This window comes from Mustela putorius, unplaced genomic scaffold (genome assembly GCF_011764305.1).
Source record: "Mustela putorius furo isolate JIRA1106 unplaced genomic scaffold, ASM1176430v1.1 tig00004007_pilon_pilon_pilon, whole genome shotgun sequence".
Lineage (NCBI taxonomy): Eukaryota > Metazoa > Chordata > Mammalia > Carnivora > Mustelidae > Mustela > Mustela putorius.
This window is the reverse complement of record NW_025422145.1, coordinates 280,952-304,623: the sequence shown is the minus strand read 5'-3', so window position 1 is coordinate 304,623 and position 23,672 is coordinate 280,952. Positions and strand designations below refer to the sequence as shown.

The window sequence follows — 23,672 nt, the reverse complement described above, 5'->3', positions numbered from 1 at the left end:
TATCAGTCTAGAAGACAGAGTTAAATCTGCGTAACAATCTTACCCTTGGGGCGCCTGGGTGGCTCAGTGGGTTAAAGCCTCTGCTTTCAGCTCAGGTCATGATCTCAGGGTCCTGGGATGGAGCCCCACATCGGGCTCTCTGCTCAGCAGGGAGCCTGCTTCCTCCTCTCTCTCTGCCTGCCTCTCTGCCTACTTGTGATCTCTGTCAAATAAATAAATAAAATCTTTAAAAAAACAAAACAAAACAAAAAAACCAAAAAAAAAAAAAAAAAAACCTTACCCTCGTTTACTGCCCTTCTTGGTAACTTCCCATAACTAACTACCCACCCTTAACATATTCTTTTGTCTTTAGCTGGAGATGATATTTAAAGTGATGGTTTCCGGGCGCCTGGATGGCACAGTCCGTAGTGCATCCACTCGTGGTTCCAGCTCAGGTCATGATCTCAGGGCCCTCCATTGGGCTCTGTCTGTGCTCAACAGGAAATCTGTTTCTCTCTCTCTCTCTCTCCCTCTCTTCCTCGCCTCTTCCCCACTCATGTGCCCACTCACGTCTGCCTACTCTCTCTCTCTCTCTTTCAAATAAATACATTTTTTTTAAAGTGATGGTTTGAGCCATATCAAAGAATTACTCAATTTTCTTGGGTATCTCCCATGTATATAGGAAGTATACATGTTATTAAACTTGTTTGCTTTTCTCTTCTTAATTTTTTTTTAATTGAGGGGAATTGTCTTAGCCAAGAATCTAGAAGTATAGAGGGGGGTTAGGTTCCCTCCTCTGTAGCTGTGATATGCATTAAATTCAGGAGTTAGTCTTGTGAAACTGAGTAATCGAGACCTCATTTTAACTGGAACCAAGAGACCAGAAGGGGGAGCTCTGATGCTCTACCACTGTCCTCAATTGCAATCTTAACAGGAAGAGCTTTACATCTTGCATTCCTCTAGCTGGCCAACCTCAACAGATAGAAGGTTAAAAGCTTCTGGAGGGATATAGAGAGAGAAGTGAGGGGCACCTGGGTGGCTCAGTGGGTTAAAGCCTCTGCCATCGGCTCAGGTCATGATCCCAGGGTCTTGGGATCCAGCCCCACATCAGGCTCTCTGCTCAGCAGGGAGCCTGCTTCCCTTCCTCTCTGCCTGCCTCTCTGCCTACTTGTGACCTCTGTCAAATAAAAAAACAAAATCTTTTTAAAAAAATAAAGAGAGAAGTGAGCTTGCTGCAAATGCTTGCTAGTTTCTGTGTAGAGAATGGATTGGGAGGGGTGAGGCTGGAGAACACCCATCTGGGAAGCTATTATATCAGGTAAGAGAGGACATTAGTTTAGAGATGATCAGGGTATATGGGGTTGAAGAAGAGTGGATGGATTTAGTAAAGTTTTAGAAAGGAGAATCTACTGTGATGAGGAAGGAAAGCAAAGGGGTGATTTCTCGCCTTTTGTAGGAGGAGTTTAGAGGAAGAAGAAAGGGTAAGGAGAGATTATGAAATGACTTAGGTGGGGTGGAACTTATCCTCTGGGGCCCCCATTCCAAATCTCCTTTAAATGACCAGCTTTCAGAGGTACCCTTTCTCCCCATCTTCTCATGTCCGGCTGGGGATAGCACATCCTGTAAGACCCTTTATAGGATTAAGAATGAATATCCCACTTCCCTCTTCTGGATCGAAGTTTCTATCTGGAAAGGGACTAAACTTCATGGGACAGATCCTTCCCTCTTCTCCAGAGGAAGAGTGGAGTTCTCCCTTTTCCACAACTTGTAGCAATGTCTGTCTTGAACTCATACTGTTTAGCTTTGGCTGCCTAGAGTTTGTATTTCTCCAGCAGACCTTAAGCTGCTGGAGAGCAGGGCTGCCCTATCCTCCTTGTATCTTCCACGTGCTGCTTCTAGGTGCTCCCCCAGAGTAGAGATGCCAGTTTCTCTGAATGTGCGTCAGGTCCTCTCTCAGGGTCTCTGTCATCCTTCTAGCCCAGAACTCTCAGACGCTGGGTCCAGAGTATGTTTTCACTGTGCTCCCTGGTTTGTACTTCTTGTCCCAGTCCCAGCTTGGCAGGACTAGGGGAAGGAGGAGAGGAAAGCTAAAGGGAAATGAGACATGGCCGGAGTCCTGGCCTTGGGGAGTGGGATCCAGGTCCTGTGTCTTGTAGGTATGTATGCGTATGTTTATGTATCTATGAGCATATGTACGTGTGTGTGTAGCAAAGAATGTTATTTTTTCTGTACTAAGGTGTATGTATCTGCATCTAAATGACCATGCATAGATTAGTGAGTATGTTAGCTTCTGTGCATCCATGATATATTCTGTGCTTTCATCCGTGAATGTCAGTGCCTATGTATGTGTGAGGGCCTCTGTGTTGGCAAATATGTGTATATTCACATGTGTCACTGCATATGTATATGTTCCCATGTGCCTGTATGCAAGTGGGTACATGTATGTATGGTGGTTTGTGTATGAAAATGAGTGCCTCCTGTGTGTAGGGGGCTTTGTGTATAAACAGAGGCAGAATACAGTGTCTACTAAGTGTATCCTCCAAATTCAGGCTACCAAGGCCCAAGCCCTGAATTCGGCATTTAAAAGCAATAGGTCCTTCAGTGAGTGATCGCCTTCTTTAAGCCTTAGTTGCTCATCTCTAAACTGGGACTAATAATAGTTCCTACCTCCCGTATCTAAGGGGAGAGTGGAATGTTGCATTGTGTGTTGCAATGTGCTTAGAATAATGCCTGGTGCATAGGACAGGCTAAAAGTATTAGCTTTACTAAGTTATGGTGATATATATGTAAGTGATTGGGCCTGAGGGCTCTGGTGAGGATCTCTGCATGTGGAAATGTCCTTGGGCTCATGACATTGGTGTGTGTTTATGAGTCTGAGGGGGTCAGTGGGTATGCATACTTGAGTGTGACCTGTGCATGAGTGCCTCTGTGTTTGTGTCCCACCAGATTGTGAACCTCTAAGGAGAGGGACTATGTTTCATTCATTATTGTACCTCGGCCCTTAGGTCTGGGATGTAACAATTGCTCAGCAGATCAGTGTTGCCCAAATGAATAAAGTGGATTGGATGTTCAGAGATTGTTATTCATTTAGTATGTCCATCTGCAGAACACAAAAATCTGTAACTAACTCGGTATGTTATAAATATATAAATAGATAGATGGAGAGAGCAAGGGGGATAGGTAGAGTAGGAGAGTTTGTGATGGATAGATGATATAGATGGATAGACACATACATACATAGTTAGCCAGGATTTGCTCTGGTTAACTAGAAGCTCATATACTTTACACTGGAAGAGATATCCGATGTGATATATCCCAAGGAGTTCCAGAACTTTGCTCTTGGTAACCCTTTGGGTTATCTTGGAGTTTCTTTGAGGGCTAGAGGATGAGCGAATCACAGATGGGAGTACTAAGCCTGTTACCTGACATCAACAAGAGTCTATTTCCATTTAATGTCTACATATTGGGTATTCACGTAGAACTGTATTTAAAGAAAGGGTTCCACTATAAATGTTAGAGAATCTTCTAGTCCAGCCCCTTTATTCTATAAGAAGGAGAAGATGAACCTCAGAGAAAGGAAAAGGTTAGGGCCCCTGACCTGTCTTTCAGGTGCATTCCTAGTGTACTCCTCCTTTAAAATGCAATACCTCTGAATCCATTGACTTACTAGGAAACAAGAAGCAATTCCTCCCAAAAACTTCTTTTTTAAAAAAGTCACTATTAGAGTACACTTTTGGGGTATCTAGCCAGAAACACTGTCATGTGTTCGAGACCTGCCTCCTCAGGTTGGCCGTGTTGGCTGTGTTTGCATTAGGTGAGGCCACTCACCTGCCCTCAGATGTTTGGACCAATGGAGGCACTCTGACCAAACAGGGAAATCTCATTCTTTCTGGTACCATTTAGATGTAGGATACCAAGTGTTAGTTGGTCTCTATGGTCCCTGAATTAGGAAGTGAGGGGAAGCTTCAATGTCCATGTTTAATTGAGGCATGATGAATGAATAGCGAGAGTCAGTTTCAGGACGGGGGGAATAAGGAAGACACACAAAGGTAAGCAGATGTGAAGGTTGTGTGGTTGCAGGAAAACTGAGGGAAGGACAGACAAACCTTGGTTTCTGGTGGCTTTCCTCATACAGCCAGGTTGTATCTTCTGTTCGGGATTTTTTGCTCTTATATTTTGATAATTAATTATCCTTTTGCCTGATGTCATTGGCGTGTGCTGCTGTTTGTTGAAACCACACTATCTCTGAACATGAGAGCACTTTGGAAAGTCTCCTCCTGGCACATAAACAGGCTCTGCTCCGCTGTGGTCTGGTCCTGGCCTGATCATTTTTTCCCTGAGGTCAGCTTGCAGGAGCTTTGTGTATAGCTATGGGAAGGGGAAGCATTCTCTTTTTGTGGCATCTTTGTGGAGTATTTCATGAAGGCCCATCAGAGGTTTTCAGAAAGAGACTTCACTCACTCCCCAGGCACTTCTTCTATATCCCCATGGCAAGATCGACATAGCATTTTCCACTGGGACTTCTTGCTTACTTTGGAGTGTACCACTGTTCATAGCTAGAGGTATACTCTGGAGTGACAGCATCTCTGCATTCAAATCAAGCAAGTCCTCCAGCATTTGGGTCCTAGGGTAGATTTTTGCCTACTCTTAGGCACATCAAAGCATGTCTACAGTATGGAGGTAGGCAGGGGAGCAATGGGAACCAGTCTTCCCTGGGAGTAGAATCTCCAGAAGTGGACCCTTAACAACTCATTCTCATGGCCACTACTGAGACCATGTTGGAAATACATCAGAGGGCACAGGTTAAAGGAAGGATCAGTCTGTTCAGTTCATCAGCAGTTAGAACAAGGTATACTTGGGAAGGAACCATGAAAGGTGTCTTTTTAACAAGCTCATCCCCTTTCTCCTGCCTCCACCCCACAGTGATACAGCTCGTCTACTCTGGAGTTACAGAGTAACACATGATAACGTTTCTGGTAAAGGCTGGGGCCACAGAAGCACAGAGCAAGTCTGGCTCCAAAATCCTGCTAATAAATGAGGAAATCAGGCCAGGCCAGGCCAACAGGGCCCCCACCATGAGAAAAAGAGGACTATAAAGGCACAGAGAGTGTTGAACAAGGGGATCTTTTCCCTTTCCCCAAACCTAGACTCTTCCAGAGTCTAAACACCAAGACTGTCTATGTGATTTGGAGAGAGAACCAGGATAGCCGATGGGTGACTGGAAGCCATCACCAGAGGGAAGAACACGAGCTTCAAGGCTAGATGCTTGGCTGAGCTCTTAGAACAGCCCAGCCAGGAGGACAGGCAGGAGAACCATGGGCCAAGCCCCCAGGAACCCTGAAATATAAGAGAGATGTCTGTCAAGTGTTGGCCTTTGGAACTCAGCAGCCAAAGCAAGCTAGCCCCTCTATACTTTGCCTTACTAAGTATCCTTAATATCCGTTCTAGGTTATAACCCCTGGGAAGTGGCAAAGGGGTCATGTGGTCATAGCTATCTAATCATCAAACACTTTTTCATATTACTTTGGGTATATTGGAAGGCAATTATCCCCCATCCTCCTTTGCAGGTAGGTGAGATCACATGATTGAATCTGGCCAGTGGAATGTGGGTAAAAATCATATATGCCATTTCTAGACCTGGTCCTTAAAACCTCCTGCATAATTTTCCATACTCTGATCACCCACCATCTAGGGGTCAGATGCCAAGGATCTGGCAGAGTACTTGCTGGGGACAATGGAGTTTCCGGAGTTACCAGAAGATCAGAGCCTGACTTCCTTATGACTGCAAAGCACAGAACTACATCCCCCAATGATTTAGTGGGACATAAACTATTGTGTAAAGGCACAGAAAGGTGAGGATTGTCTGTCATAGCAGCTAATATTACCTATGCTGACTAACACTAAAGATGGAGAAGGACACAGACGTTTAAAAGCCTCCGAGACCTGACTTATTGGCTTAGAATCCCAGCTCTAGGGGTAGCTGGGTGGCTCAGTCAGTTAAGCGTCTGCCTTTGTCTCAGGTCATTATCTCAGGGTCCTGGGACCAAGCTCTAGGTCAGGCTCCCTGCTCAGCAGGGAGTCTGCTTCCCTCGCTTTTTGCCCCTTCCCCTCACTTGTGCACTCTCTTTTTCTCTGCCAAATGAATAAAATCTTAAAAAAAAAAAAAGAGGGGGGGAGAAGAAGAAGAATCCCAGCTCTACAACCAGTTGTGCAGGCCCAGGTAAGTTACTGAGCCTCACCATGGCTGAGTTTATCTGTATGCAAAATTGAAAAATCATAAGCAACTAATACCTCATGGGACTTTTGTAAGGCTTAAGTGAGTAAATTCATATCAAACATTTGGAACAGTTCCTGGCACATAATAAACACCATAGAAGTGTCAGTTTTGAATATTAGACTCCAAGATCTGGGAGGGTTGGGAACACATCTCCTCTGAAAATGATCATATACTCAGTGTTAATGAAGGGTGTGGGTCCTGGATGATAGATGCCTTGTACTAGGGGACCTGGGAGAGGCATGTGCACCCCTCCCACCATACTATGAGATTATAACATTTCTCTGTCCCATAAACTTCAGAGTAACTTGCTGATGCTCTAGGAGGAAGTGAAGAATATCATAATTTTCTGAAATATTAGTGTGTGACAACCAGTTTGTATTTATGAAACACAGGTGGTTGTTCAGTTAATTCTAAAACCTCAGACATGTTTGTGGGAGATAGCAAACAAAGAACACCATAAGTGCCCTCTTGTGGCATTCTTATACCGTATGAGATCGCTCCCCTTTTCTTCCAGAAAGCTCCAGAATCCACTGCCCATCCTAGAAACTCTACTGGGAAACTGGGCTGTTCCCAACACTGTGCTAAACTGAAGTACTGGGAGAAGTGTATGAGATGTGATGTCTGCTCTCAAGCTCCTTTTAGTCTGAGCTCTGACTCCTGTCTCTGATGAGCACAGTTTTCTGAGTGTTGTCTGAATATTAGCCCTAAGTGTGGAGGGGCATCTTGACCTTACTTGGAGACTTTTAGGCTGTTATCTATCTGGAGAATTAAGGATGGAAAGAACGTTTTCATGTCTGGGTTCACCAGTATAGGTCATGTGTGTGTTGGGAAGAGGGGGCAGTAAAATCTTAGTAGCATTGCTTTCCCTTTGGTCCAAAACACATTTCTTGGATTGGTCTCCCTGTTAAATTCCAGGTCACCCACCAAAACACCATTCAGATGTTGCCACCTGCTAAAATTCTTGCCTGACCTTACCAGGTACAGTTCATTACCCTTCTGTGTGCTCCTGCCACACTATCTACTTGCTTGCGATTTGCTTCTATGACTATCTCATTTTTGCAACTCTTGTTCATTCTGCCTGTAGGGCTTGTTCCTTTATTATTTGCAAACCTGGCCCCTTTTTCTCATTGCATTCAAATATCACCTCCTCTGAACATTTTTCTGGCCATTTACCCATTCTGATAATTATTTTTCCTTCTTGCCTTATAAATAGAACCATCAAACATTGGTTCAGGACATGGCCACCCAGAATAAAGATTACATTTTCCAGCTTCCTTTGCAGCCAGGTGTGACTAAACTTTGGCCAGTGAGATAAGTGGAAGTATAAGGTGTCAGCTTCTAGGAATGTTCCTTAACACTCTGACTTTTTCCATATTCCCTCCATCCTGCTGACTAGAGATGAAGATTGGAGCTCTGACTTCCATCTTGGAGCAGGAGGATGAAGAAGGTGGAGGGGAGAGCTTAAAAGAACTTGGATTCTTGATGACCTTGTGGTGCCACCCCAGGATCCCCAGATTGCTTGTCTTTGGACTTCATTTACATGTGAGTAAAATAAACTACTATCTTTTTAAAGACACTATTACCCATGCTGATAACTTTCTAACACATCACTCTCTTTTCTAAATTATCTTGTTAACTTTTAATTGACTGTTTCCCACACTGTAACATAAGCTCCCTGAGGGCAGGCACCTGGTCTGTGCTGTTTTAATCTTCACCATCTAAACAATGCCTGGCAAACAGTGGGCACCCAATAAGTATTTATTGTTAAATGACTGGCCCCTGTGCTAGACTTTGAGCATCTCAAGAGCCACACTTGGGACTGATTGATTTCAGTGTCCACAGTCACTAGCACAGGCTAAATCAATGTGCACTGAATTGAGAAGAGGACTAAAAGACGGCAGGGAGGGAGGGTAGTGGGATAGGCAGGAGATAAAAATGTACCGGCAGCGCTGGGGGTTCCATTCACGACGCCAAAAGATGGAGCACCTGGGGACAAGAGCAGAGGTGAAGGTTTCCTCAGTCGTGTGCTGGGGACTGGCACTGTGGCCATAGCTGCTCCAGGTCCTCCTGGACCTGGCCACCACAGCCACTGATCTGGCTGGACCTGGCCACCCTCACTGCTGAGGCATCTGTTATTTCTAAGCCCATTTCATGCATTTGAAACTTAGTTCTTCCAGCACATTTGTGAGGAAAGTATTTGTGTCCCCATTCAACGGAGGAGAAGGCTGAGGCTCAGTTGACCAAGGAAGGCTAAGTTGACCTTGTTGTTGGTAGTAAAGCTGGAATTTGAACCTCCATCTATCTGATTCCAAAATAAAATTTCCTAACCCTCCAACAACCCTGTGATAGCACATGAAGCCTCAAGTTGAGGGCTCAGTAAAGAGGCAGGACAACTCCAGACAGAGCCTTCTTTACAAGACAGCCTCAGTTTACTCACCTGGAGAACGGAAGTGGTAATAGTGCTTACCAACTTGGGCTGTTGTGAGCATTCCATGTGATGATGCATATAAATGTTTTGTACGGTGCCAACCCCATGTGTTATTACTGTTACTGTCATTGCTGCTGTTACTAGCATTACTGCGTCCTAATTTCTTTAGGACAAAAAAAGTTGCTTTCATTCTTCTGGGTTTTTTGACTCCTCCATTCTAGTGGTAATAAAAATCAGAACAGTAGTGTTCACCCATGGGCAGGATTGGTTAACATTTGTGGGCAATTATAAAGCTTCCCCTACATCATGCCCCAGAATATTATAACTGGATATTGGAAAACATAGTCATTCACCAGAAAAGAAAGTTGGGTTAGAACCTAGACTTCACCCAAAAGGGGCTGAGGTAAGGGGGCCTGGCAGGAAGAAAAAGGGAAGGGGAATATGCTGTGGAATCAGTCTGAGCTGGGTTCAGTTCTAACTCCAGCTGATCGTGAGCTGAGTGACTTGGGGTGAGCCACTTAATCTCTCCAAGCTTCAGTTTCTTGCTGGTAAAATGGACTCAGTCAGGAGAATGAAGTGAGTTGATGGATACTGAGAGCTTAGCCTGGTCTCTAGCGCATAGAGGTTCAGCACAAATGGCAAATGCTATTGTTATTTACCCAAAGCACCTCATGGAAAGGTAGATTCACTGGTGGGGGCTGCAGTGAGGAGGCAAAAAAGGCTCTAAGTTGTTAGGGTGGTGACCCCGGGGCATCTGTGGTTAACTGTCAGCACTTGACCACCTGGCCTTCTCACCCAGAAGTAGGCCACTCACCTTTCCGAGTGATGGGTCCCAAATCTACAACCTGGGCTGGGTTGATAGCCACTACTCCACTGCGACGTTGACTTCTTGAGCAAGACTGTGGGGGATGGAGAGATCTCATTATATCAAAATTTAAAGTCATAGTTTCTATCCAGGATGTCCCTGCAATGGGACAAGAATTTGGCCCAAGAATGGGACCCTATGCACCATGTGCCCCTAACTCTGAGGCTGTGGTTTTCTCAACTTACTGTCAAGTCGTAAGCAGACATGGATTTGACTCCTTTCTACTTATCTCATCCATTCCATCACATCTCCACTCTGATTATAGCTGTCTAATTTGGTACTAATGACTTCACCTCTCTATTACCTTCCTGGTCTTAAAGATTAAAATCAGCATGTCTGTAACACCCAGGTACCTAGTCCACACTCAACAAATGCCAGCTTCTAGAAGGCAGTACCAAACAGGGGCTAAGAGCATGGACACTGGAGTTACCTCCCAGCTCTGATGCTTTCTAGCTGTGTTGCTTTTGGGCAGAAGATCTCTCTTAAGCTCAGTGTCCTCATCTGTACAAGCGGGTTAACAAAAAAATCTACTTAAAGGGTTCTCGTGAGAATTTAATTAAATAAGGCATATGAAAGTTTTAGTGTAATTCCTGACATGGAATAGGCACTTAAAAGTCCACTATTATGAAATCATTCAAAATATGTCTTGTGCCAAGGAAACTTAGTGGGCAGGCTTTTTTGTCTGATCTACTTCCTAGGGACACAATAATTACATCCACATGGGCTTTTTGGAGATTGAATGTCCATCCATTCATCCTTTCCTCTTCCCCTCCCTCCCTCTCTCCCTTTCTTCTTTCCATCCCTCTGTAATTGCAATAAATATATATGGTGAGACAACTAGGTACCAGGCCCCATGTGAAACTCTGAATAGTTCACACTAAAGAGATACTCACTGGCTGGCACTGTTCATTAAGGGAATCGCAGAGATGAATCTCACAATGCAGGAAGACTAGGTCATAATTTCCAGCAAACATGAACATCTGAACTGAGAACCGGCTTTCTGAAGACACCCCATTCTCCTCCACATGGATGGTGGAATCATACTGATTTGGGCAGCTGGGAAGGTGACAGGGGCAAGGGTCTACTTTCAGAACAGCTCAAGGAACCTGAGGCCCTTGGCTGTATCTTTAATCTGCATCCAGTATAAAAACATCATCACAGAGAATTTAAGAGTTCCCTGATTCCCTCCATCCTGACATAGACTTTTATTCCCCTGGGCTTCCTTCAAGGTATTTATTTTGTTTGAAACAGAGAGAGAGAGAGAGAGCGCGCTCATGAGAGGTGGGGAGGGACAGAGGCAGAAGCAGACTCCCCACTGAACATGGAGCCTGACCTGGGCCTCAATCCCAGGACCCTGAGATCATGATCTGAGCCAAAGGCAGATGCTTAACTGACTGAGCCACGTAGGCGCCCCCTCCAAGACATTTATTCATCAGCCCAGGTTTCAGTTTTGTGGGGTTTGTTCTCCGAGGTGAAATAGACTGCTTCAAATTCCACCCAGACCTACTTTCTAGCTAAATGATCATGAGCAAATGACTTAACCTGTCCGAGACTCCCCTTTTCTGGTCTGTAGAGCAGACAGTAATCTGTACCTCCTGGGGTTGATGTAACCATTTAGTGACACAGTGCATGGCTAAACTCATAACTAAACTCAGTGATACTTACTAGCTAATATTGTTACCATGGTTTGAATCACGATTTATGGATATACATTTTCCCTGTGTTTTTGCCAGTTAGCAATTTCAGCGATATCTTGTCCCATAACACTTGTCATACCGTTTTCATGTTGATTTGTCGGTGTTACCATCTATATAATAGCCCATCATTACTTAATGGATCCCTGTTTTTGAACTGTGAACCTATTGCCAAGGTTATAAAGGATACTTAAGTAAAAAATAATTGGCATTTCTTTATCTTGCTGACCTATTTTGTATTAATGCTTTAGGCTAAAGTGTCAAGAGTGATACTCCTGGGTCAAAAGTATGGTCGTGATATGTAATGCCAAATTATGTTCCAAAAGAAGTAAGCCAGTTTACACAACTACCAGGCAGGGCCATGGTGATTTTTCTCCCCCGAAAACCTTATTCAGGCCAAAAGATAACCCAGAGTTGCCCGTTACCTGTTTCTGATGATGAAATATTTCACAGGGTCAGTCTTATCTTCAGTAGGTGTGGCATAGCAGTTCCTCAACAACAGGTTAAACCGGGAGGTGTCCCCTCTCTCCAAGATGGCACCCACATAGAGCATAGATTCAACAGCCAGGACAGCTACAGGCCCTTCGTAAGGAGATATATAGTTCTGGTCTTGAAACAGGGCCATTCTGACAGTGAACTCTCCATCCCCATCCACACTGATGTTCAGAGAACTGAGAAGAAGAAAACCGTAAGAGTGGAATCGTTAGGTTCCCACCAGTGAGAACAAAGTAAATCCAGGCCTGCACTTGTGTGAGGCTATGAAAGTGAAGGCACATCTTTGATTCCTAAAGGAATTAGTCAATCACCTATTTAAATCATGCATTTAGTATCTGCTAGGCACTAAACTTGACAGGCAGACAAGTGTGTCTCTGGGATCTCCACCCATTCTCCCTGCCTCACAGATCCCCTGTATCTCCTTCCCTCAGAGAATAACAGTAAATGCACACCTCCATCTTCCCCCTGTACAATGGGATCCAGCCCGTGGGTTCTCACCATTTTTAGTAGCAGATCTCCTCCCTCCTCCAGGGAATCACCCAGTGAAACATTCATTTTAAAAGAGGAATGGCTTTAATTTTTATTTATTATGAAACCTGGAGCCCCAACATAATACAGTCTGAAAACTATTGAACTAGAAAATTACTGGTCCTTTTCATGCTACTCTGAGAGCCCAGGAGGCAGTGGGGGGATGGAAAGGGCACCCTGGAGTTCTGACACAGAAAACCCCCAGCACGTCTTACGGTCTAAATACTGAGGGGTCCATTCCACAAGGCCCTGTTTGGGCACTGTGAGACAGCAGTGACCAAAACAGATGAAAACGTCTTCCAAATGAATCCCCACCCAAATTGCTACTTAGTTCTATTTCTAGTGAATTGGGAGTGCTTTTATCTAATCAAAGCTCATCCCAGCTTAAATCCCACATCTGTGGGGAGGCCTTCCGGCTCCCTCCATCCCCTCCCCACAAAGATTAGATCAGGAACCCTTGCTTCCTGACCCCACAGCACCCTGTGCTTCTTCCACATTGCATTCATCTCACTTGTAAATAGTGATGAAATAATTATTTGCTTAATTCCTTTCTTCCTCAAGATAAATGAAACTGTGGTGTGTTTTTGTTCCTTAGCATATTTAATTAACATTATTTTATGTTGCTGCATTGCTTCGTAATAATAATCTTTAATACCCACAAAATACTCTATGTCTGCCTTATGCATGCTGAACATTAATCTATGATCAAGAAATATTTGCAGAGTGAATGTTGGAAAGAGTGAGAGCTCCCGTAGGAAGTAGGCAGCAACCTGAGGACATTTTAAGCTTTGCTTGAAGTGGATGTGATCAGTGTCAGGGTTATAGATCAAAGGGCAAGGGTCAGTGCCGTACCTTACAATGGGCTGCAGGGCAGTTTGGAGGCTGACTTTCATGTCCAGTGGGTAGGCACACTGGAAATTGATGTTGAGGATGGTGTCTCTGATGATGAACTCATTGGCCACAGAGAGGGTGTTTTTGTAGATGGCATGGGTTCCATTTCTCTTTGGCATAAAAACAAAACCACGTGTATGTTTATGTGTATGCAGCTGTATCTAGAACTCAGGCCTACATGACTGTAAGGTTGATGCTCTCCATCATGCTGCCACCCTGCCTTCTGATCACCAGGAAGAACATGGGCCTCTTCCCTTAGTGGCCCCTGGAGCCTTATGGGAAGGGGACTGAGAATCCCAGATCAAAAACTAGAACAATAATTTTTGGCCTTTGGGGAGAATCAGCAACTACCATGCTTACTCCCATGTTGACCCCTCCCATATCACCCCTAATTAAAATAATCATAATCACAGCTTACATTTATTGAGCTCAAGCAGCAAACCTCTTCTAAGCTCTATATGTGAACCAGCATGTGTACTCTCACATACTACATACACTACTACTCTCACATACTACTAGATACTAGAGGCCCAGAGAGGCTCAGTGATTTGTCCAAGGTTTCACAGCTACTGAGATAGCTCCACAGCCCAACTCCCACCCTCTGGTAGCAGTGGTGTAAACACCATTCACCTCCAGAATGTTTCCACAGGCCCCAGCATAGGTAGGGCTGGTCACGGATATCCAGTTTCTCTCCTCTCTTTGCGTGATACTGCTGCAGTTCCGGTCTCGCAGGTAGGTGATGACATTGTCCCCAAAACCCAGGCCTCCCAGCTGACACTTGTTCAGTGACACCTTGATCTCCTTGGCCCCACAGTCTAGCTGAGGCTGCAAACTGTGGACATCTAAAAAGTTGAGAATGGGGTAGGTGGAGAGTGGACAGGGTTCTGGAAGCAGTGGGCAGAGCCCACATTCCATCCCCTTTGGAAAAGCCATCATATGTACCAGGGAGTGAGGTAAACTAGTAGGAGCCTAGGACCCAGGTGGGATTCACACCCAGATTGTATTGGGTGAGGCTGGCAAAAAAGCCCCTGGTCCAAGATTTCTAGGCATCCTGTGTGCAGGTGTGGACTTTCATGTCTTGGGGATTGGGGATCAGGGTCTCTGGGAATTGGGGTCTCTAGAGAAGCAGAACTACCCTGCATTCCAGACTGGAATCAGGGGTAGACACATACTACTCCTGCTCCCTGGCTTTGTGAAGCCAGCACATCTGACCAGGTTCAGAGCCATTGCATTTCTTTTCTTCTTTTGTTCATTCATATGTTCATTCATTCATTTGGCATTTATTCAACAAATAATACATCTTGAGCATTACTGTCTGCACTGTTCTAGGTACTGAGGATACAGTGTTTGTCAGAACTGACAGAATCCCTACACTTATTTATGGAGCTAACATTCTGATGGGGAGGTAGATAGCAAATGAAGAGAAATACCATTTTGATTGTATTTATGAATGCATTGATTCAAATACATTTACTGACCAACTTCTGTATGTGCAAGGCACATTCAACACAAAAACAAAGAAAACATGGACCCAGGCCATGAGGATTCCTTGGTCTTGTGTCAGAACCAACATGCCAACAGCTTATTAAGATACAGTATGCTAAAAGTACTAACTGAAGTATGTTCTAGGTGCACAGGGAAACACAAGAAGGTATTTCTGGGTCTGTCAGTTAAGTCAGGGAAGGACTCATACAGGGCTGGGAGTTGGTCAGGAGGAGGAGTTTTGCAGGTGCACAGGGCAAGTGAGGGCACCCCTGGCTTAGGAAATAGCAGAGGCAAAAGTGTGGTGATGGAAGAGAGGCTGATTGTTTATGGAGAAGCTAAGTTCAGAGGTGCGGGAACTTAGAATGGGTAGGTATAGAGTGTGAGAGATGGAGAAGTAAGCAAAAGCCAGGTCACAACAGGGTTGTGCCTGGAAGCAATGGGGACTTGTTGAGTAGCCACCAGTGAAGACTTGAGGCAGGCCACCCACCCACCCGGTCAGCTCGGAGGACCTGCTAAGGATACCCTTTGAGTCTTCAGGTACAGAGGAGACATCCTTGAAGTCCACCGTCTGATTCTGTGGTTGCCCAAAACCTGGAAAATAACCTGGAGCCTTTGGGGGCTTGTCCACCCAATAAGCAGAGAGTGCCTACATGGAGATCAGGATTGTTTCCTTCTAGTCCTGCCCCTCATCCTCACCCTACTCCTGCTAGGCACACCCAAGCACCACGTGGTCCACACTCCAGCCCAGTCTTCAAACATATGCTTGTTCTTGGTCCACTGTCTAGAACACTTTCTTTTCTGTAGGGACTGGGAGTGTGTTCAGAGGAAGGCACTTTTGTGCCAAGGGCAAGAGTCAAACAAAGGCCCTCATTAGAGTCCCAGGAGGGAAGGGAATAATCTTAATGGGAAGTTCATCTAACCCCAGGGCTTAGGGCTTGTTGATGGCATCTTTACCCATAAGTCATGTGCCTCTGCTTGCTTACTTCCTGGCACAAGAACCTTATCACCTTATAAGCCTGCCCATTTGTACTGCTACGATTTAATTTTTGCAGTTACCCTGTATTGTGGTTATTTGTACTGTAATCTTATTCCCATTTTACAGATGAAGACATTAAGGCTCAGAAAGTCTAGGTGCCTTGACCCAGGCTCCGGAGAGCTACTATGTCACAAATCCAGGACGGGCACAGGAGTCTACCCATGTCCTTCACATGTAGATCTACAGATATTTTAATGGCAATTCCCACACCTGCAGAGTCCTCATTGTTAGTACCTTTGTGCCTTAGGGGTCAAGCTCACCAACACCATAGCTGCTTTCTCAGGCTGTGGTCCAAAGACTGACTTGGCAATTTGTTTTGTCCCAGCTCTTCCATACTTGCAAATAGCTTTGAGAACCTTCATTCCGTGACCTCAGTTCCATCCCCACTGACTCTGGTCCACACCTTGTCCATACCCTCGGAAAAGGAAAATCCTTCCGTGCTGCCTTGTCTGCTCAGACCAGCATTGTTCCCATTGCTCAGCCCTGCCAAGCCACTCACCAGAGCTGTTGTGGTCCTGTCTGCAGTAACAGTTCCAGGTGCCGTTGAGAAAGCTGCATTCCTCCTCCGGGCGGCAGGTATTCTCACACTTGTTCGTCGCAGTGTAGGGGTCTCCAGGGTGAGGCACAGGGGAAGAGGATCAGGATGCAGAGCAAGGCAGTCTGAGGCCACCAAGGCCAACTCTGTTATTCTACCAGGGCCCAGAACTCCTGCCCAAGGGTGTGCGATACATAGTGGAAGGGTCAAGCATCAAACTCAGATTATCTGACTACCAGTCCAGTGAAATGAGAACCCAGAGACAGCCGTCCTAATGCTTACTACATGGCAGACACTGTTGGAGCACTTTCAACAAATTAGCTCATTCAGTTCTTATGGTAGGTTTATGAAACTGGGTAGCATAGCGGTTAGGTATATAGATCTTGGAACGAGAGTGTCAGGGTTCATATCCCACCTCTGTCATGTTCCTGCTCTGTAACACTGGGACAGCTGCTTAACCTCTCTCTGCCTCAGACCTCTCATTGGGTGTAGTTATATAGTACCCATATCTCATGAGGCTGGTGAAAGCATTAAATGAGTTCATAGTCTAAAAGCACTTTGGCTTGGAGCAGGGACCAGTATGCATTGGCTGTGACTTTTGCCATCATCCATTTTTCTCATATCAGAAAACTAAAGCTCAGAGAGGTAAATTAAACTGCCCAACTGGAATCTAAATCTGAATGAGCCCGAGTTCTTCATATCATGCTACACATATGGATATATGTGTGTGTATGTATGTGTATGTGTACAAATGTATATGCATATGCATATGTATATATCAAGAGAGTTTGACCTCAACTCTGAATTTCTGGCGTTACTTGAAATGTTGGAAAGCCTGGCAACCTTGGCTGATATCCCCACTGGGCAGTAACAGGCAGGGGCTGAATCCAGGCTGGTCTGCTTAGTCTCCTGATCTGCTCCACTCACTGCGGATGCCTGGGCTGGTCACCAGGTAGCGCTGCCCCACAGTTGTCCCCAGCTCTCTGCCACTCACCTGTGCAGTACCTCAGATTACATATGGGGGTGCCCTGCAGCCGGTACACGTGGAACTCGCCTGGGCAGGCCTTTACCTGCACCTCAGTCTTCCAGAGACAGCAGTTGCCACTCCAGTGGGCACAAGCAGTGCGGCTGACGATCCCCTCCTCGATGGCAGGGTGTGTCCCATTCAGCCACATGGGAGCCTCTGTTTGGCATCGGAGCACTGGGACACAGGTCTCTGGCAACCTTGCTCCTCCATCTCCCACGAAGCGGTACCAGCCGTTCAAGTTGCTGTCACACAGCTGACCCCATCCTGTGTACTCTGTACTTCGTGATGGTTCATCCAGACGGGTATAATTCTGGCAGGGGTCATAGGAACGGATGTTGGTGAAGTTTCTGTCACCTGGAAAGCAGCAGTGTGCTTCGGTTTACTGCGCATCCTCAGAGCCTACAGGGTTTTAATCCTCCCCTCTCCACACATATACACATGGGCACACACACACTCGTTTTGTTTTGTTTTGTTTTAGAGAGGGAGAGGGCAGGCAGAGGGGGAGAGAGAGAGTCTTAAATAGGCTCCACACCCAGTGCAGAGCCCAACACGGGGCTCAATCTCACAATTTTGGGTCATGACCTGACCTGAGCAGAAATCAAGAGTTGGACGCTTAAGCCACTGAGCCATCCAGACACCCCCTATGCACTCAGTTTCTAATTTTGAATGTGCTTAAGGACACTAATGAGGAAATGAGGCACACAACCCATTCATTACACATTGGCCTCATCCCCTTAGGGTCAGAATAATAATGAGGACTTTGTGTGGTATTTTATAGGCATTAAGAACACCAAGGTCTCCATCCTGCACAGTTTCAAGGGGCATCCTTCACATTGAGCTTGATGCCCTTCTTTTTGGCTCTACAGTTGTGAACTGTTCCCCTGTGCAACCTTATACTGTGGTCCTGTTTGACCATTGTATTATAAATGTAATACAGGCTCCCTGAAAAAACTCAAATGTCATTAAAATGAATAAAGTAGAAATGAGAGTTGTCTTAAGCCCATTCCATCCCTAGAAGTAACTATAAATTTGCTGTATGGTCTTCAAACTCTTTCTTTTTTTTTTTTTTAAGATTTTATTTATTTATTTGACACAGAGAAAGAGAGAGATCACAATTAGGCAGAGAGGGAAGCAGGCTCCCCGCTGAGCAGAGAGCCCAGATGTGAGGCTTGATCCCAGGACACTGAGATCATAACCTGAGCCAAAGGTAGAGTCTTAACCCACTGAGCCACTCAGGCGCCCCCTTCAGACTCTTTCTATGCATATGTTTAAAATATAGGGATTTTTTAAAATGGCTTAATGCTGTACAACTTTTTTTGCCCTCACTTACATATTTTACTTACTATATCATAGACATTTCCCCCTTATTAATAGATAATAGATTTAACATAAGATTTCTCAACCTCGGCACTACTGATGTTTGGGGCTGGATAATTCTGTGTTATGGGGGGCTGTCCTATGCATTGCAGGATGTTTAACAGCTTTCCTGGGACCTTCTCACTAGATTCCAGTAGTTCCTTCCTCCTAGAAGTTGTCTCCAGGCATTGCCCAAATCACCCCCAGTAGAGAACCACTGCTCTAACATTTCCAATTTTGCTCATCTCATGGGGCTTTTTAAAAGATTTATTTATTTATTTTTGGGAGAGAAGGAGTTAGAGGAGAGGAGAGGGACAGAGGGAAAGGGAGAGAATCCCAAGTAGACTCCCCACTGAGCACAGAGCCCCATGCGGGGCTCCATCCCACCACTCTGAGATCATGACCAGAGATGAAATCAAGAGTTGGCCTCTTTATTGACTGAGCCACCCAGGAGCTCTTAATCTCATTTTTTTTTTTTTTTGGTGGCTTCTTTTAAAGATTTTTTTTATTTATTTGAGTGAGAAAGAGTATAAGAGCACATGAGTTGGGGGGAGGGGCAGAGGGAGAGGGAGAAACAGACTCCCCACTGAGCCAGTAGCCCAATGTGGGGCTTAATTCCAGGACCCTGAGATCATGACCTGAGCAGAAGGCAGGCACTTGACCAACTGAACTACCCAGGCATCCCCATCCCATGGTTTTTAACAGATTAAGGAACTATGATGTGTAGCGAAGCTGAGAATTGAAGGGGGGTGGGTTGGTCAGTCTGGGTTTAAATCTAGTGCCATACCTGCTGGATTTAGGTCATCAATGATGACCTTCACAGGTGGTTTGACTCCCCTGAGACTTGTCAGCAAAACAACACCTGCAAGTAAGTGGTTCCCAAACTCTCTCCATTCCTAAGCCTTGAGTCACAATGTTTTCCACATTTGTGTCCCCTTGTCCAGTTATCTGCTTAATATGTTTCTTTCAATGACTCTCTATAAATTTGTTTCATCTTAAGGAATAATAATCTGTGATACTGTAGGTATGCTGTACTAGTTATATATTTCTAACATACATGAAAAAGTATACCTAGCCATCAAAAAATTCTTCAAGAGTTTGCCATGCGCTGCTGTAGTCATCTTAGGAGGTATTCCCTGCTTTGGAGAAATAAAACCCCACAGCATTGCTTATAACAATAATAATAAATATAAAATGCCAAACACAGCCCCTGAGGCCTAGTAGGAGCTCAGACTGGTTCTGTTCTCCAGTTCTGATTTACTGAACAGTGTTAGTGCCTGAATTATGGACTAAGTACACACACATGATCACATTCTTGAAATACGTGTTAGAGGGACTTTTTTGAAAAAGAGATTTTTAAGCCTTGCTTACGTATGTACTTGTTTTAAGGAAAGGAGTCACTGCACTTGCTGTTCTTGGATTATTTCCCACACACACACTGTGTTTTCCCAAGAGCGGCCATGAACTGGTTCCCCCTTCCTCTTCCCACAGCCCCCTCCACAGGTGTCACAGACAGAAGTTTCAGCCTGATGTTAAGCCCGAGGACCCTTGCTGCAAACATCTAAGATGCCCAGTCCACAGATCTTTGAAAGGATCACCGAGAGATCATTACCTCTGGTCCTTTCTTTTTACAGATGAGTAAAATTTCAGAGGAAGGAGAAGGTGCTTGCCAACGCAAGGGCACAGAGTGACTAGTAGGAGATTCATGTCCCCATGAATCTGGGCTCTCTGAGCTCCACATATTTTGGATATGGGCAGTTACATTAACTGACTCCATGGTCCTTGCAGGGGGGATTTCCTGTTTGACTCTGAGAGATTATGGCTGTATTCTGGCTTCCCTTGTCTTGTACCTCTTGACTTCTAGCTACTGAGTCTTCACTTTAGACATGTCCCTGTTCCCCTTACTGACCCTGAACTGCCTTCTCTGCAATCCCCCACTCCCCAGGTATTATGGGGCATCTAAGATGCCAGGTGAGCAGACACAAACCTTGCTGTTCTGTAGATGCCAGGGTCAGAAGGCAGGAGGCCAAGGCCAGCCACAAGACACAAGAGCCCACCATCCTTTCCATAAGCTGAGACGTGCAGGTCATTCAGCAGCGTGCAGACTCTCCATGCAGCTAGGGGAAAGGGGAGACTCAGATACAGTCAGGGCGACAGAGGTCATTCCTTCTCAGATGAGGGTGAGAAGGGAATTCATATCAGTTCAGCACCATGACTTGTACTCAGCCCTTTGCACATGTTAGCTCATTTAAGGCTGTGAACTGCCCTCCGGGAAAGGTACTATTTTTGCTCCCATTTATGGATGAAGAGGGAGATGGGTCTCAGAGCATATTAATCCCAGAGATATGGACTGAGCTCCTCCTACATGTACACACTGGAAGTTAAATAGCTTGCTTAAGGACACAGGCCCATGTTCACAGAAACAGATCCATAATTTCTTTTGTGAAGGGCTGCATTGTTTTAAAGCAGGCATGTCTTGCAGAGAGGAGGTGGGGTGATGAGGGTAAGAGGCTTGCAGAGGGGATGAGGTTGACGGCAAGAGAACTGAAGGCAAGTTTGGAGCTGGCTGACACTGCAGGACGTCCTAGAAGGCCTTAGGTTGGTTCTTACTCAAGTAGGGGTTCAGGCACTGAAAGACTGGATGGAGGGGAACTTACAGTGCTATGAATATCTACAGACAAAAGTAACAGCTGCTTTCTCAATGCTTTGCTCAGTGGTGTGTTGGGCACTGTCCTAAGAGACTCCTGAGGTGTCCTAGATGCATACAGATTTCCTGGGAGGGTGGGACCATGTCAGACCGTGCCAACGTTGCTTGCTGCTAGCATGGTGTCTGCCACATAAGGGGTGCTCAGTAAAGATCTGAGTGATAAATGAATAAGTAAATAGGGATGGGGAGGGCAGAAACAAAGAGCTGTGCAGAGTCTGCCAGTAACATTCCCTCTTCTGGCAACTTTCCTCCAATAAGCAAATCTTTGATGGCTTCTTAAAGTCTCCGGAAGACTCAAGTTGAATCTAGAGATCTGTTTCTAGAGAGGATATCATGAATATGTTATGAGAGAGCACCCAGGACTAGTAATTCTAAGGGAAGAGATCCCAAGTGGGGGCCTATGTTCCTGGAGGAGGGACAGAGTGAGGGGGCATCTTTAGACCTGGAGTCGCCAGCAGGTAGCTGGAATCTTGGTTGAGCTGAACGCACAGTGAAATCCAGAGCACTTGACCGGGCTGAAAGTTATTCTGAAAGCTTCCAGAAACAAATAACCCCAGCACATCCAGTGGGTCAAGGGTGGTAGGGAAGCCCCCCAAGATCAGAAGGAAGCCTGCTGGGGCTTGAAATGGTACTTACCTTGGGATAAGAACACAGAGCTGTCCTCTGGTCAGCCGTGGAAAAGCCGGTTCTGCCCCACACTTTTATTGCAGTTTTCCACCCTCGTGGCTCTCCACGATTGGTGCCCAGATAGGACTGGAGTTAATCTCAGGTATATATTGGTCTTGTTGGGCGTAGGTAAGATAAACAATTTACCACAGAAAATAGCGGAAGAATATTCCCCTCCATAAACCAATGAAGTTGGGACCACATTACCAGAAACCAAACACTAATCAAAAGGGAGCTTAAAACCCAAAGGGAAGTGAGAGAAATTAAATAGGCACTTGTTTGTACAATAGATTTCCAACTGTACCTTGTGTTCTTAGCTAATCACCTTAGAACACTTCTGCTTCTGGATGCCACTCCACTTGGGGCTAGTTAGAGCAAGGGAATAAAGAAGGAAGTGGGGGATGGGTGTTCCCTATTTTTAGCCCATAAACTCTACCCACCTTCAGATACTCAGTGTTGTGTCTGGGAAGGGCCAGTTTCATGATGGTGAGTCATGGAATAATAACAAAGGACAGACCAAGTAAGTGTCAGAATCACCTCTCCTCCAGCACCTCCTAATAGGTGGGCTACCCTAGAGATCGGAAGGTATGGAGTGGAGATGAAGCCAGAGATCTTGGACTTGGAAGTGTCAGGCTTGGACCTGGCTTCCATGGCACGGTATTGTGGCATTAATAAGGGAGTTGAAGCTTTTGCAGAACAAGTGGTCACTGCCTGTCCTGGTTTCTCTGAGACTCCTCAAGGAGCCAAGGCTACTGAAGACAGGGAGCACAGGGGTCTTGGCATTGGTAACACCTTCCAGAAAAACCCCAACCTGAGCAAAATAAAATGCTACAAGCCACCTTCCCTACTCCTAGTACATTTGGAGAAAAAGTCCCTAAATGTGGAACTTATAACCACCACAAATGTAGGATTCCATAATTCATCTGGGCCCACAAAACCATCACTTCCACCTTCCCTCCTCCAGCTCTTCCATTCCAGTCTGAACCATGTGGCTTGAGCTGTCCTTCTAAGGCCCTGTCTTCAAGCATTTTTTCTGCCCCCTTGTCAGTACCTTTTTTGCTGCTTCCTCCAGACACTCTGCCTCTCCCTGACTCCCCTGTGCCACTGTTTTCTTGACTTCGTTCCTCTTTCTCTGTCATTGTCCTCTTCCTTCATGTATCCTTAAGAATGCCAGTAGATCACATTTTTCTTGTCACTCCATATACTCTCACTGGACGGTGTCAAGTTATCTCCTGGTTTCTAGTACCTTTTATAGACTAGTGAGTTTCAAATCTGATCTCCATCCCTGACCAATCCCTTGAACATCTGATCCATCAACCCAGCTGCCTGCCGAACCATCTCTCCTTGGGCCGAGATGCTTGAGGCACTTTCAACTCAGCAGTCTCAAATCTGAAGTCATCCATTCTCCAAATCATCCCCTTTTCACCGTATTGTCTGTCTTAATCCATGGCACTGCTATGCACCTGGTCACCCAAAATGGAAACCTACCTCCCTCCTTTCTCCCTCAGTCACATTTCCAGTAATTGCCACAACTTGTCACTCAGTTTTCAAGGATTTCTTGAATCTGTCTTTCCTTCTTGAGCCTTATTTCACCAACCCTAATTCAGGCCACTGTTATCTTATGAGGGTGATTTTAACAGGAGCCTAGTGAGTCTCCTTGCTTTCATTCTTTGCCCCTCTTTGATTCTGTTACCTCTCCTGCA

At 45.4% G+C, this 23,672-nt stretch overlaps 1 protein-coding gene across 1 annotated transcript; it reads right to left on the bottom strand.

The window, feature by feature from the left end:
- Nucleotides 1-4,782: 4,782 nt before the first annotated feature.
- Nucleotides 4,783-22,063, bottom strand: GP2 (glycoprotein 2). The gene is made up of 11 exons (XM_004750277.3): nt 21,940-22,063; nt 20,584-20,713; nt 17,208-17,594; nt 16,178-16,288; nt 13,788-13,999; nt 13,119-13,267; nt 11,669-11,914; nt 10,443-10,605; nt 9,499-9,583; nt 8,198-8,242; nt 4,783-5,316 (listed from the first exon to the last, which is right to left on the bottom strand). Exons 2-11 carry the CDS (start codon nt 20,684-20,686, stop codon nt 5,258-5,260), a joined length of 1,560 nt encoding a protein of 519 aa, XP_004750334.1. The 5' UTR covers nt 20,687-20,713; nt 21,940-22,063; the 3' UTR covers nt 4,783-5,257.
- Between the last annotated feature and the right edge of the window lie 1,609 nt (nt 22,064-23,672).